The 15,012-nt window shown below is 47.2% G+C and overlaps 1 protein-coding gene across 4 annotated transcripts in view; it reads right to left on the reverse strand.

Annotated features, from left to right (window-relative positions):
- Vps8 (VPS8 subunit of CORVET complex) overlaps positions 1 to 15,012 on the reverse strand; it is a 223,458-nt gene that overhangs the window by 164,839 nt on the left and 43,607 nt on the right. For all 4 annotated transcript variants that reach the window (XM_087575759.1, XM_087575760.1, NM_001427620.1 and 1 more), the window contains 7 exon segments: positions 12,280 to 12,360; positions 10,510 to 10,680; positions 6,212 to 6,286; positions 5,022 to 5,057; positions 3,541 to 3,631; positions 3,284 to 3,330; positions 2,686 to 2,775 (listed from right to left, as the gene is read on the reverse strand). In XM_087575759.1, the coding sequence (XP_087431885.1) occupies positions 2,686 to 2,775; positions 3,284 to 3,330; positions 3,541 to 3,631; positions 5,022 to 5,057; positions 6,212 to 6,286; positions 10,510 to 10,680; positions 12,280 to 12,360 (591 nt within the window).

Here is a 15,012-nt window from a genome sequence, read left to right on the forward strand (position 1 = left end):
ATCTCAGGGTTGTTTAGATTTGCAAATCCCATATTACTAAGGACACTGAATATTTCTTTAAGTGCTTCTCAGCCATTTGAGATTCCTCTGTTGTGAATTCTGTTTTTTTGATTAGGTTGTTTTTTTTTAAGAGGTTAGCTAATTTGGACATTAGCCCTCTATGCGATATGGGGTTAGTGAAGATATTTTTCCCAATCTGTAGGTTGCCAATTTGTCTTATTGACTATGTCCTACGCCTTACAGAAGCTTTTCAGTTTCATGAGGTCCCATTTATCAATTCTTGATCTTAGAGTCTGAGTCATTGGAGTTCTGCTTAGGAAATTTTCCCCGTGCCAATGAGTTCGAGACTCTTTCCCTCTTTCTGTCTACTAGATCCAGTGTATCTGGTTTTATGTTGAGGTCCTTGATCCACTTGGACTTGGGCTTTGTGCAAGGTGACAAATATGGATCTATATTCATGTTTCTATATACCAGCTGCCAATTAGACCAGCACCATTTACTGAAAATGCCTTCTTTTGTTCACTGTATATTTTTGGCTTCTTATACGCCTCCATTGTTGGTGGGATTGCAAACTGGTACAACCACTCTAGAAATCAATCTGGAAGCTCCTCAGAAGTCTGGAAATAGATCTAGCTGAGGACACAGCTATACCACTCTTGGGCATACACCCAAAAGATGCCCCTCCATACCACAGGGGCACGTGTTCCACTATGTTCATAGAGACCTTATCTGTGATAACCAGAAGCTGGAAACAGCCCAGATGTCCCACAACGGAAGAATGGATACAGAAGATATGGTTCATTTACACAATGGAATACTACTCAGCCCTTAAGAATGAAGACATTGTGAGTTTTGCAGGCAAACGAATGGAACTAGAAAATATCATCCCGAGTGAGGTAACCCAGACCCAAAAGGACATGCATGGTGTGTACTCACTAATAAATGGATATTAGCTTTAAAAAAAAGTATAGAATACCCAGGATATACCAGTATAGAATCCACAGAACTCAAGAAGGTTCTCAAGCCAAAGAGCCAAGTGAGGATGCTTCAATCCCAGTTGGGAGGGAGAAGAAAGCAATCAGGGGAGGCAGAGGGAGGGAGGAACCGGGTGGGAGAGGGGAGAGGGAGGAGAAGTGGGGAACATGATCAGGCATTGGGGGAGACAGGAGAGAAGCCCTGAGGGCCAGCAGAAAGAATGAAAACATGTAACCTCGGGGGGCTGGGGGGGCGGGGGTGCTCTAGAATGTACCAGAGACCTTGGAGGGGAGAGACTCGCAGGACTTAGATGAAATGCCCAACAGTGGGGAGAGGGAACTTGTAGAGTTCACCTCTAGTAGAAAGACAGGGCATCAAGTGGAGGGATGGGGTTGCCATCCCACAGCCGACAACACTGACCTAGAATTGTTCCTGTCTAAAAGAACTGCAGGAACAAAACTGGAGAAGAGACTGAGGGAAAGGAGGTCCAGTGCCCAGCCCAAATTGGGATTCAACTCAAGGGGAGGCTCTGAGGCCTGACATGGTTACTGATGCTACGGTGTGCTTACAGACAGGAGTCTAGCATGGCTGTCCTCCGAGGGGCCCAAGAAGCAGCTGACTGAGACAGATGCAGATACTTATACCCAAACAATAGACTGAAGTTGGGGACCCCTGTGGTTGAATTAGGGAAAGGCTGGAAGAAGCTGAGGAGGAGGGCGACCCCATAGGAGAATGGAAGTCTCGACTAACCCTGAGATCTCTCAGACACTGAGCGAGCAATCAAGCAGCAAACAGGGTCAGGTCTGAGGCCCCGACACATGTACTGCAGAGGACTGCCTGGTCTCAGTGCCTAACCCTCCAGAGACGTGAGGCCCCACGGAGTGGGAGGCCTGGAAGGGTGGAGTGAGGGGGGTAGAGACAACCTCTTGGAGACAGTGGGGAGGAGGAATGGGATGTGGTACTGTGGGAGGGTGGACTGAGAGGGTGTAATGACTAGATTGTAAAAACTATAAATAAAAGTAATTAAAAGAAAGTATTTGCCCCATATGTGAAAGGTCCTAGATTTCACACACACACACACACACACACACACACACACACACCCCACACACGGGGAAAGAAGAGAGCTACTGTTGTAGAAATTTGTTTAAGCAGATTTACAAAAAATATATAACTGGATATCACTACAAATAGGAAAGCCATCATGATGCATATGCATGTCTCTAAACCGTTCCCTTGGACTGCATTTTCACTAAGTGCAAAGATAATCTAAACATCTTTCATTAGCATATTTTATAGACTATCATATACATATCCGTGAATATATCATATGTATATGTGAGTCACAGGTGTTGTGGGAACTAAATTTAAACCTTAGCAGCCCACTCCTTCCTTAACTACTCCAGTTAACATAAGAGGGTGTCATTAGAGGGTGTCATCCACGGTAAAGTGTCAAGTCACAGGTGTGTCCCTTCGTGACACGCGCCCTCTCCCTTCACAAGGCGGTGAGCAGCAGCTCACCTGTCTCTCCCCATCGGACTAGAAACTTCGGTAAATTTAGTCTTGTATAGTTTCCGTGCAAGTGCAGAAACACTAAAGACCGCTCAGTAACCCAACCCAAGAAGTCAACGCGTGAGGCCAAGTGTATCGTGTGCATGGAGGCCAATGGGGGCCGAGGGCGCCTGCGGCTAGCGCGTGAGCCACACGTACCTGAAAGTGCTGCTCCATCACTTGGATTTTTCCCTGGTCTGGGCACTTTTTCAGAGCCCGATCTGCATAATGGAACAGAATCTCTACCATCTGTGAGAAAAGTGGCTTTGCGTCAGATTCAGAGAGAATGGCAACGTTTGTTCAATATTTAACACGAGCAGTTAATACTGAATCACACTCTATTACTATATTAGAACCACAGTTGTGGATTTCATGGCTTTATTCCCTAATTCTCTCAGATGAGGGGCTAGTGTTAATTTACTAATCCTTCCTGAGAAACGTCTGTATAGTCCAGACACTGCTCCTATATTGCTCGGGAAATGAGAACCTGGAGGTAAGTGCCCCAGCCATCCTTTCCTACAGAAGATGGACAGGTCGCTCTGAGCCTGGGTCCCCATGTCCCCCTTCTCCCGGGTGCTCTCTTGACTGTTGTGTTGTCTTACTATTTTCACAGGTGAGGGCAACCGTGAGACTTTGCACGGCACTGCAGAGTGTATCTGGGAAACACAGCCTGACCCACTTCTCATCCCCAGAGATAGATGCAAACATTAAAAGCAAAACTGCACTGCACCGGTGCAGCCAGCATGGAGACGCTTACCCGGTCTGCAACGACAGCCTTCCTCTTGCTGACATCGCCAGAAAGCCCTTCAGAGAAACAAGTCCCACACGAAACACAGTTAGCACTCAGCTCCGATAGGAAACCTGGTTCTGGTCTCCCGCCACAACCCACATCAGCGTCACGTACAAGCCTCAGTATCAGAGTGCTGGGTGACGGGGACTATCTCACACCCAGTAGACCAACAGCTCTTGACAGTGACACAGCCTCCAATTCCACGACATCCGCTTATCACTCACCCACTACTGCTTTTGCCTTTCCTTCATGAAAAGACCACGCAAGGGCCAAAGCTTCCGTGAGGCAATCCTGTTTCAGGAGATGGTCCATCCTCTGCAATGAGTAAGGAGACACACCAGACCCATCTGTCTGACAATCTACCAATCAGAACTCCAATTCTACCACCACAGAACCGCTGCTTGGGAACTGAACTGTCTGGTTTTGTGTGTCAACTTGACACAAGCTGGAGTTATCACAGAGAAAGGAGCCTCGGTTGAGGAAATGCCTCCCTGAGACCCAGCTGTAAGACATTTTCTCAATCAGTGATCAAGGAGGGAGGACCCAGCCCCTTGTGGGTGGTGCCATCTCTGGGCTGGTGGTCTTGGGTTCTACAAGAAAGCAAGCTGAGCAAGCCAGGGGAAGCAAGCCAGTAAGTAACATCCCTCCATGGCCTCTGCATCAGCTCCTGCTTCCTGACCTGCTTGAGTTCCAGTCCTGACTTCCTTTGGTGATGAACATCAATGTGGAAGTGTGAGCTGAATAAACCCTTTCCTCCCCAGCTTGCTTCTTGGTCATGATGTCTGTGCAGGAACAGAAACCCTGACTAAGACAGGAGTGAACAGTATTTCAATAGTATTGTGCAACATTTCAGTGTAGAACTTTGACTAAGCAAAGCACTTCATAAAGCACTGGGCGCTGTGTTATCTATTGGCTTGTGTGATGGATGACAGGAGAGCCTATACTCAAAAGGGGAATCACAGAAGAAATGGCTGGTATTAGCACAGTAGCTCTCTGCCCCTTCTTAATAACAAGCTCCAAGCTCTCTAGGGTCAGCAATACACCAGCTCAATGTAATTTCTAAGGTTTCCTTGTAACTTCTGGGGCAATGCGACTAAACTTTGGTCAACACGTGCAAGTGTTGTCTGGTATTTCCAAATTTATATTGTCTTTAAAAGTTGGAGCTGGACTTAATTTTACTGTTCCTCCTTCGCAGAACCTAGACATAACTATTGTGGGTTATGAAGTGAGCTTGAGACTGGAATTTAAACACAAGGATGGTGGAATGGAGTAGCATCTTCGAACCACGCAGCTCTCTCTCGTACAAGCTGCAGACTGTCTGCCTCACAGTCACTCAAATTGGAGTGAGCTCTTGATGAAGCCACTGTTATCATGGGTAGACTCAAACCCGATTCTTTTTTTTTACACTAATTTCGCAACTTAAAATGACAGATTATCACTTGTAAATAGGGCACTACTATACAAACAAAGCCACCCCTTCCAAATGTCACTGATTAATAGCACATCTTCCTCACGCCATGTTCTGATAGCAGGATAGTACAGCAGCACTAAACCCGATTCTGATATGATCAGTTTTAGCAAATCAAGTACCTAACAGCTGAAATGGCGTTTAAGTATTCTTCTGAGGTTAAGATCTGCAGAGTCAAGGAAACGTGAGGGCCCTGCCACTTCAGTCCCCATGCCGACCATCCCCGTAAACACTCACCTCCCTCCAGCTTCTCAGCATCATCACGTAAACGGACTAGAGAACAACGAGGGAATGGAGACGACCGTTAGTTAGCAGATGCACTAGAAGGCACAGCTGCTTCAGCCCTCAGCGTGTCTCATTACCAACCCCTAGGCGAACGCACTGCACGTCTCAGATGAAAACGTGTCCTGGAGCTTACTAAAGGGTCCTCAGTACCCACACTGAAGAGTAAAGAGACGAACACTCAAAGGAGACAGACGTCCAGACTCACCTCCTGCACCAACGTGGCAGTGTCCTGGCTGAGTTTTAATAATGAAGAAAACTGTCCATTTCATGTTGAAAATTAAATTGTTCTAATGGCAATTATTCTAAGCCAAACACCTGAATGCACTTTAATATACCTTAAGTTGATCTAATATAAACATCATTTTAATTCTCCAACAAATATACATAATTAGGTCCTTCCTGGGTGTGGCGTCTACTCTCAACTGTCAGCATGAGAGATGGGCCTCTGGGATGTGTGGAGGATGCCATCTTGATTCACTGACTGATATGGGAGGGTCCCTCTAAGCGGTGCTTGGGATCCTACACTGTATAAATGATTAGACAATAGCAGCTGTGTGCACTCACTCTGTTCTGATTGTGAACACAACAAGACCAGTTGCTTCGAGCTCCAGCTGCCCTGACCTATCGGCCATGATGGACTTTGAACTGTGAGCTAAAACAAACCCTTTCTCCCTTAAGTGGCTTTTGCCAGTGGCTATCACAGCAACAGGAAGCGAACCCAGATATTATCTTCAAAGTCACTGAGGCCTCTGATCCGAAGCATCCTCAGCCCCATGCAAATGTAACTGAAGAAGACGGTGGGCACTCATCAGCCTGGGGTACTCACTTTGCAGTGCATGTGCTGAGCAAAGCATGACTAGACACTGTCATTAAAGCGGACGGTAAGAAAAACTATAGAATATCCCCGAATCGAAAAATAACACTCTTATTAGCACCTGAACAAACGTAAAACTAGATCTTAAGTGAAAAAGAAAAGGTTAAATGTCTAAGAATCCTTGCCTATATAACTATTATAAGATTTGGACCATCGCTAACCAGAATTCTGCAATACTGACCAGAATTTGCAAATGTGCTATTCTTTATGAGCAACCACCATCCTCAACTATCCTGATGACACCCGGAATGGAGTGAAAAGACCTTACCTTTGTCCCCAGATAGAAGATCTGTCCTCCATAGCTACTGATGGATTGGTAGCAAGCCTTCTCTCCAACCAAAGCCTATAAAAGAAACAGACTCGCTAAAGTTACACATACTAGAAGTTTCGTTAAGAATGCCAGGCACAGGGGTTGGGGATTTAGCTCAGTGGTAGAGCGCCTGCCTAGGAAGCGCAAGGCCCTGGGTTCGGTCCCCAGCTCCGAAAAAAAGAACCAAAAAAAAAAAAAAAAAAGAATGCCAGGCACAAGTCTGATGACCGGATCCCAGCCTCAACCCCAAGAAGTAGTGAAGAAGAGAACTGACTCCACAGAGCAGTCCCCTGACTTCTACGCACACTGTTGCACACATACAAATGGTAAACTAACTTCTAAAAGAATGCGGAATGCAGACACATTTCAACTCAGTATAGTTTTAACCTACAAGCAAGTAAGAAAAAATATCTATAGCATGACTGCCAGTGGAAGGGACTGAAAAAACAAAGTTCAAGAAGTCATTCCCCACTTCTACAAAGAGCCTTTTTCTTCCTCAGAATAATGTGGGAAAGGAAGGAAATATGCTAACTTGAAAACCTCACTGCAGACTACTGCAACCTGCCGCCTGCTGAGTGACGGCGGGCACTGCTTTTGGCAGAAAATGAAGATGGTTGAAACGCCGCCGCCGCCGAGTTCTTTGCAATGAACAACATAAAGCACAAGAAGAAAAGGGAAGGTGGGGCTGAATCGTAGACTGTGAGTGCCAGGCATGACTCCCTGCCTACAAGTGCGTCTTCCGTCTCGTCAGACAGCTCTGGTTACCACCCACTGCGAGTGCCACGATTGCACTCTTGGGGTATGTTGTGCTGCTCACTATATGCTCACAGATGTCAGAGCTGGGTAGGGCAAAGGGCTGCTTTCCCCCTGTTTAGATAGTACCGTCCAGTGTTATGGAAGGTAGTCCTCAGGAGGACTGGGGCTCACTCCTCCCTGATGGATAGCGGACTTCTGATCCACCCACTGCTTTCTTGAAACAGGGACAGTTTCTAGCTCTGTTAGCACACATCTCATGATATATGACATATAGCTGTGTCCCCCAGGAAGCAGCAGGGCCGCTGTTCATGTAACCGTATATAGCCTCAGAGCACCCCCTGATAGGAAGTGTGCCAACCAGAAGGATCTCCTAAGGTTCGCAGACCCCAAAACTGCTGCAGAAGAAGCCGAAATAATGCTTTGGGGGCAGTTTTTGCCTGGTGATCTTTGTGACTGGCTTGCTCCGAGTGGGCCTTGTGGCGGCACACTGCTATGCCCATCTTAATGCCAGCGCCATAGGCTTCTCCAGGAAATCTCATCTTGCAGCGTTTCTAACACTCTAAAGTTCATTCATCTTTCATCCTACAATCTCTAAACAGCCGCCGAGCTCTTCAGCAGCTCTACTGTTATCTCAGGCACGGCAACAGTCACCACTAGCTATGTGATTTGCATCTTTTAAAGAACCCGCCATGTCTCCATTTAACTCTATGAACATTTGCACTGCAGTTATGGTAATATATATGCAATAGAGACTTGTATGTAATGTATATGCAATAGAGACTTGTACACTCACGTTTGTTGTCAAATACCGACCGAAGTCAGAAGAAGAAACCAGCCTGGCATCCTTCAACAGGTGAATGGATAAAGAAAACGTGGTCCATACCCAGGAAAATTTTATGCAGCCATAAAGGAAAAGGTAGTCATGGCGCTTGCAGGAAAATGGGTGCAAATGGAGATCATCGTGCTAAGTCAGAAAAATCAGATTCGGAAGGACGAGAGCTACAGTTTCTCTCATAGGCAGAACCTAAGTTTACGTATGTGTGTGTATAATTGCATGTGCGTGCTTGTATGTGTGTGTATTTATGTGAGCTCATGAGTCACAAAACCAGAAGGGGATCGATTATCTGAGGACGGGAAGACATCTCAGAGAAGTGGAAAACAAGAAGAAAGAATAACATGTATATGAAATCAGAAGGGAACGAGCCAGAGGGGGGAGGGGAAGAGAGAGAGGAGGCGAGAGATGAAAACGAAGCACATGATCTATGTGTGGAGACACCATGATGAACCATTATTGTTACGTTAACTTCCTAAAAATTAATATAAAACAAGAAGGGGGGGCTGTTACCCTCTGGCCTGCTAAGCCCTGTATAAGGTCTAGCCTGGTTTTGACAGGTTTTCCCCTCTTTCCAAACGGCTTCCCTTCTTCTTCGAATACCAAGTGATCCCTAGTCAAGCGCAGACTGCGAGTTTAACTTCAGTGGTGGTCAGAAAGTTCCATGTTGACATTCTCCTGTCGTGCTCTGGTCCTGGCCTCTTGCTTGCCTGTTATTCTAGGGATTGGGCCCCAGCCTCAGAGGTGCTGGGTAAGGGCTGTGCCACCAAGCTGTACCTCCAACATCGGTCTGCTCCCCTCCTGGCCTGCTTTTAAGATTGTAAGTATTTACCAGCCTAGAATGCTCTCTGTTTCAAATTCAACTACTGCGGTGCGGTGGCCCCTGAGTGCTCTGGCCAGTGCTGGCCGCTGTAGCTCTCTCGATAAGCAGAAGGTACGCTCTGGGGAGCACTGGACATTCCTTTTAAGCCTTTATAACGGCCTCTCCCTGTCCTGGGGCAGTGTCCTTACACACACCCCAGCTATCAACAGAGAGTCTAGGGGACTCTTCAAGGATCCCCCAGCACCGTCCACAGACACGAACCACCCTTCTTTTCCTATGTCCTCAGCTCTGTTTCCTCAGTGACCGAGTCAACCAGGTCTAACTACAGTCTCTTCCTACGCCACAGGCCAGGAAACCAGAGGACTGGAGGCAAAGAACGAACACTTGTTCCCTGCGTGGCCTGGGATTTGCCATCCATCATTACTGATGTCCGGGGTCTTGAGAACCGTTTGTTTGTTTGTTTTTTGTTGTTGTTGTTGTTGTTGTTCGGTATTTTAAGCAGGAAAGTGAACATACTTCCCCGCTTTCTATCTTGGCTAAAGTGCACGTTTAAAGTTTCACAGTAGCTGTTTGAAGATTCATTTACTGTATTTATGTGTATGAATGCTTTGCCTGCATCTATGTGTGTGCACTGTGTGCGTGTCTGTTGCCCAAGAAGTCCAGAAGAGAGCACTGGATCCCCTAGAAGTACAATTATGTGTGTCTGTGAGCCACCATGTGGGTGCTGGGACTCAAACCAAGTCTCCTGCAAGGGCAGCCCGTGCTCTTAGCCACTGAGCCATCTCTCCAGTCCCCAAAGCCACCCCATCCCAGGAAATGCCTGCATCTGAGACACTGGCTGCTGTTACCTCCGTGCACTCGACTGCGTGGCCACTTCTTATCGCCTCTCCCTGGTTTTTACATTGTGTGTCTAAGCAGCCTTCATGTGTATTTTACGCTCTGAAGTTATAAACAGGAGAGAGACCAGAGCAAAGCCCACAGACTGTGTTGTCGACACCCATTAAATATGATCATCATTACTGTTTTTTATAAGAAGTTCCCCGTGGACATCCCAAGCAGTCAACTGTCTGAGTTAAAGTTAAAATGGCTTGGGAAACAGGTGATCAGGAACTCACGGTGCTTAACTACACTCTACTCACATAACTAACTCAAAATTGTAGCTGCCTGTCCACAGTTGCATTAACACCGATATAAGCCATGTCCTCATCCTCCTTCCTGTCTCGTTCCTAAAGCATCTTTCTAAAGACAGCCATGTCGGCCTTGTAATGCCCCAAGCTGCTGTTCCTGCTCAAGCTCCTGGCATACCCCAAAGGTTTCCAAAGCCCTGTAGGCTACCAGAGCCAGTTATTTTTCCCCTAAATCTACTGGGGTTACGGTCACCAGCTCATTTCCTAAAAATACTTCAATTTTACAAATCCCCTCTCACGAAAATTGTTTCATTTTTTTTCTAAGATATAAAAATTAAAACTTCTGTGCACCACATGCATGCAGTACCTGTGGTGGCCAGAAGAGGGCATTGGATTCCCCTCGGAACTGGAGTTATAGCCCAGTTGTTAGCTCATAAATAGGTGTTGAGAATTCAACCCGGGTCCTCTGAAAATGCTCCTAACCCTTGAGCCATCACTCCAGCCTTTTCCTACTATTAAGTAACAGGAATTACTGTTCGGGGTCATAATCCTGAATCCTTATAAATACATCGATACTTCAACTACACCAAGGCAAAAAACCTTAGTAGTCCTGTTTTTAAACAACATGGTGGTTAAAAGAACAACAACAAAACAAACAAACGAACAGACAAACAGAGCCCCACTGTGGGGAGAGCAAGGCGGGGTCAGGGGCACTCACCAGGGCCTGGCTCACGTTCCCACCCGTGGCCAGTGACTTGAAGTGGCTGCTGTTGTAGACCAGCTGGACTTCTGAGATCTCCATGGTCTCCAGTTCCTCCTGAGTCTGCCGATCAATCACGTGGAGCTTCTCCACGCTGTCTAAAAGCACAACTGTGCGGGAGTTTATCCACTGCAATTCAAGCACATAACAGTGAAAGTTAGGGCCAGTCCAGACCTCTCATGACAAAAGGGGGCTTGGCCACTCCACACGTGGCACCTTATGCTTCCAATAACTTAAAACGGTAGTAAGTGTCCCAGTATCAGATGACGCCCTGCGCGGATAAGGAGGCTGACTAAGAACTCTAATATACTGTAGAATGTTACATCTTTTACAAGATTTTTTTTTCTGGAGGATATATTGGAACAAATGACCTTACTAGAGTAACAAACTTTTCAACTTTTTATAGTGAAGTGAAAAAGTAACTTGAACCTCATAAACCCAGATGGTCAGAGGACAATTCTTGGCACTGAAGTAACATATATTTTAAAGGAAACCAGCTGACACATCCAGCCTCAGGAACTGAGGAGTCTCTGTTGGTAAATAGCCATCGTTGGACTAGCTGGACTGTGTCTGGTAAGCCACTCTAATAAATACCCTTTGAATAAATAAACAAATTCTATCAGCTCCTCTAGAGACCTCTGACTAGCTCACACAGCATTTTTGTGCACCTGCATTTTAATTACAATGCATTACATGATGTCAAGTGTGGCATTTTCTAATTGTGCTTCTGTCTTGGTCCTTACAAAGTTTTAGATTCTGGAGCTTCCACTTTTGTCTTTTTGGATTAGGGATGTGTAGTGGTTTGAGTGAGAGTGGCTCCCGTACACTCATATATTTGAACGCTTGGTCCCCAATTGGTGGATCTGTTTAGAAGGATTAGGAGGTGTGGCCTTGTTGGCAGAAGTGTGTCACTGGGGGTGGGCTTTGGGGTTTTAAAATCCCACACCATTATCAGTTAGTTCTCTCTCTGCCTCTGACTTGTGTGTAGATATAAGCTCTCAGCTACTGCTCCAACACTAAGCCTGCCGGCCTGCCACTCTCTGAAACCGTAAGCCCTCACTAAAGGCTTCTTTCACTAAATGCCAGCATCGCCTACTCCCAAAGGCTTTCTACAGTCCAAAGCATTGGTCATAATGCTTTGTCATGGCAATAGAAAGGTAACTACATGATGTTCAACATGTATTTCTGAATCAATAGAGTATTCGTGAGTTTAAAAGAGCAGTGTGGGCCAGGCATGGTGGTACACTCTCATAGTGCTGGTCGGGCCAAGAGGAGTGACTTAGGAAGACTTAACTGAAAGTGTGTTACACAGTTAAGCTTATACATCATATAATACTTCTTAAAATCCGACTATACCAACTACATATCCTAAAATATTATATATGATTGAAGGATTAAAAACTCAGACTTTTTACTGAAGAAATCATAAAATCTGAATCAGAAAGAAGTCTCTTTTTTTTTTTTTAAACCAAAACGCCCTAAGCACTAAGAGACAAGGTAGAGAGAAAACTTGGCAATGTTTTTTGTCACAAGAAAAGAACAGTAGCACCCTACATCCTTTAGGAGAAGCTCAAAAGCACACGTATGTCCACATACAACACAGTGTAACCGCTGAAGAGACCTGGGCTCTGAACCCCGGACTCCCCCTTGGGGTATTAGGACACTGAGGGAAGCTCCACCCTTCCCTGCGGGCGGAATAAGCAGGGATACGGTCTAAGTGACACTCACAGTGAAGTTGATCAGGTCGTAGTACAGGTGAAGGTGCTTTTGCTTGGTGACGTGTATTGCGCCAGACTCATCTCTCTTAACCTGATGATGAGAATGAAGATGGCCCGGATATCAAATATTATTTGAAAGAATTTTTTTCAAATGTTTGCACTCCGCCTACAATACCCACTTAGTATAGATTAAGACGAAAATACTGTGTGAGAAATTGTTATGTAAGTGAAAAAACACCTCGACTGCCACACGGTCTCCAGCAGAGACAGGGAGCAGCAGCCGCAGGTTCCAGCAGGTTCAGCTGGCATCTGAGGCCCTAACATCCACTTCAGCATGCGCTTCCCCCCCACCCTGCGCGTACTACGGCAGATGCCTTTCTTCTAAGGCTGGTTCCTTCCCACCCCTCTGGTCCCATCTCTTCGCATGCTGGCCCAGTACCCCGGCCTCTTCGCTGTCACGTGCCTGTGAGCGTGCGTGCTCTAGCCACCGGTTCAGTTGTACAGCTGAGGCCACTCGGAGGGAGTCACTCCCCTCTCGGTTTCCCAGCTGTGCTTTATGTGCCTCGGGTACCAAGTGTCTCATTAACTGGAAGATGGATCCCAGCCCCACCTACTGCCAGAGGTTTTCTACAGCTCTCCTCCAACAAACTATACCCCATCCCTGTCCCCAACCTGTTCAATGTCTTTCTAGCATATCCAATTGCTCCTTTAAAAGATCTGCTTCCTTCCTCTGCTCTCAAACATACTTGACGTTGTCTTCAAAAACAAAAACATTCCCTAAACAGACTTCCCTAGGTCTGCTTCTCACAGACATTAGCCACGCTCTTCCTCTCACAGACGAGCACTGTGGTTGCAAGACTTTGCTCTTCTGGAAACCCAGTTCTTTATCAAGGAGCCCCAACCCCATTCCACTGCTAATCAGACATCTGACAAGGACCTGCAAACCGCTCTGTGTCCAGTGTCTGACTCTCCAGTCTGCCTTCCACCATCACTGTCTCGGGACCGATACTGTCCCAAAGGCTCCGCCCCTCCTAGAGAGCGTCCCTCTGCCTTCTCCCCTTTACTTTTTACAAGAACCACCTTCCATTTGCCTTTTGTTCCTCTGCATTTCATGGGTGCCCAGAAAATAGTACTGTGGTTAAGTCTTCACTAAAGACCCATGTGCTAAATACTGGCCTGTGACATTACTTATGGGGGAGTGGGGTGGGGGGGCATAGCATCTTCAAGACATAGTGGTTCCTGGACAGAAATCAGTCTCTCTCTCGCTCTCTCTCTCTCTCTCTCTCTCCCTCTCCCTCTCTCTCTCCCTCTCTCTCTCTCCCTCTCTCTCTCTCCCTCTCTCTCTCTCCCTCTCTCTCTCCCCCCTCTCTCTCCCCTCTCTCTCTCCCTCTCTCTCTCTCCCTCTCTCTCTCTCTCCCTCTCTTTCCCTCTCTCTCTCCCCCCTCTCTCTCTCCCCCCTCTCTCTCTCCTTCTCCCTCTCTCTCTCTCTCCCTCTCTCTCGCTCTCTCTCTCCCTCTCCCTCTCTCTCCCTCCCCTCCCTTCTGCTTAGTTGCTATGAGGTAGGCAGTTCTGCCCCACAGTGAGAACCCACTTTGATGCAGAACCTTCCCACATGTCAAAGGTCACAGGACAACTGACACAAGGACCACAAAAACCTCTGAGATGTGAACGCGGCTAAACCTGTCTGCACACACCAATGGCCATAGCTGCTGTGCTCCTAACAGTTACTACGTGATGCTCTTTAGGTCTGCAGCCCTTCTCCCTCTCTGTCCTGAAATCTTCTGCTCTTCACCCCGCTGTCTGCTCGCTGGCATCCGTGAGAAACATTTGCGAGTTCCCCTCTCATGTCTACCTCAGCATGCTGGAATATGAATCGTTTTCTGCACGAGAGTTTTTCCTGAATGTTCCCTCACTCCCCCAAACAGTGGCCTCTGACTGGTGCCTTTCTGTTCCTAGGCCCTGGCTGACGAGAGGCTTGCCTTTCTTCTGAAATACTTAAGGGCATCACTCGAGCCTTGGTATAAGTGCACAGCACCTACACGCCACAATCTATTTGTGCTGCTTGTAGACTGAACTGACATTTAATTACATCGTAACCGCTTTCTTTACCTAGGAACCTAGAGCATCTGCCCACTATCGGCTCCACCGACCACCCTGTACACACAGGTGCTGCCCCAGGCTAGTGAAACAGGAGGGCCAGCCTCCAGGCTCAGTTCTCAGCTTAGTGAGGAAGAGCGGTTAGGCGAGGTTTATGTGTGCTCACATGTCATGACCAGCAGAGCTGGTTCAGGGAGGCAGAGAAGGCAGCATTGACCGGGCCCAGGACAAGTGGGAAGCGCTGAGCTTTGCTGACAGGTGTCTGTGTGAGTGAGGGGACAAGCTGGGAAGCCATGCGGAGTCTAGGACAAACACGTGTGCGGTTTACACTGGGGAGGCGTTCGACCACGGAGGGGTCAGAAGGAAAGGTGTGAAGACCACGTGGGAGAGCGCACGGGACACTGTCTGAAGGGGGAAAGGACCTGGAAGGTTTCTGGCTGGAGAAGTAAGGTGCACGGTGGCGTGCTGGCCTCACTGAGTAAGACACCCTGTGTGCTACACAAACACATGCTTGAGCTGTGACTGACGTTCACTGTCTCCCTCCGCGCTTTAAAGCTTACGAATCTCTCAAACTCTGCTTCTATGAGCTCTCGTCAACAACTTCAGTTCTCACCAAACAGCTCAGAGCTTCAGCCGTTCTCTGCGG

Source organism: Rattus norvegicus, chromosome 11 (assembly GCF_021556685.1).
Source record: "Rattus norvegicus strain SHRSP/BbbUtx chromosome 11, alternate assembly SHRSP_T2T, whole genome shotgun sequence".
NCBI classification, from domain to species: Eukaryota; Metazoa; Chordata; class Mammalia; order Rodentia; family Muridae; genus Rattus; species Rattus norvegicus.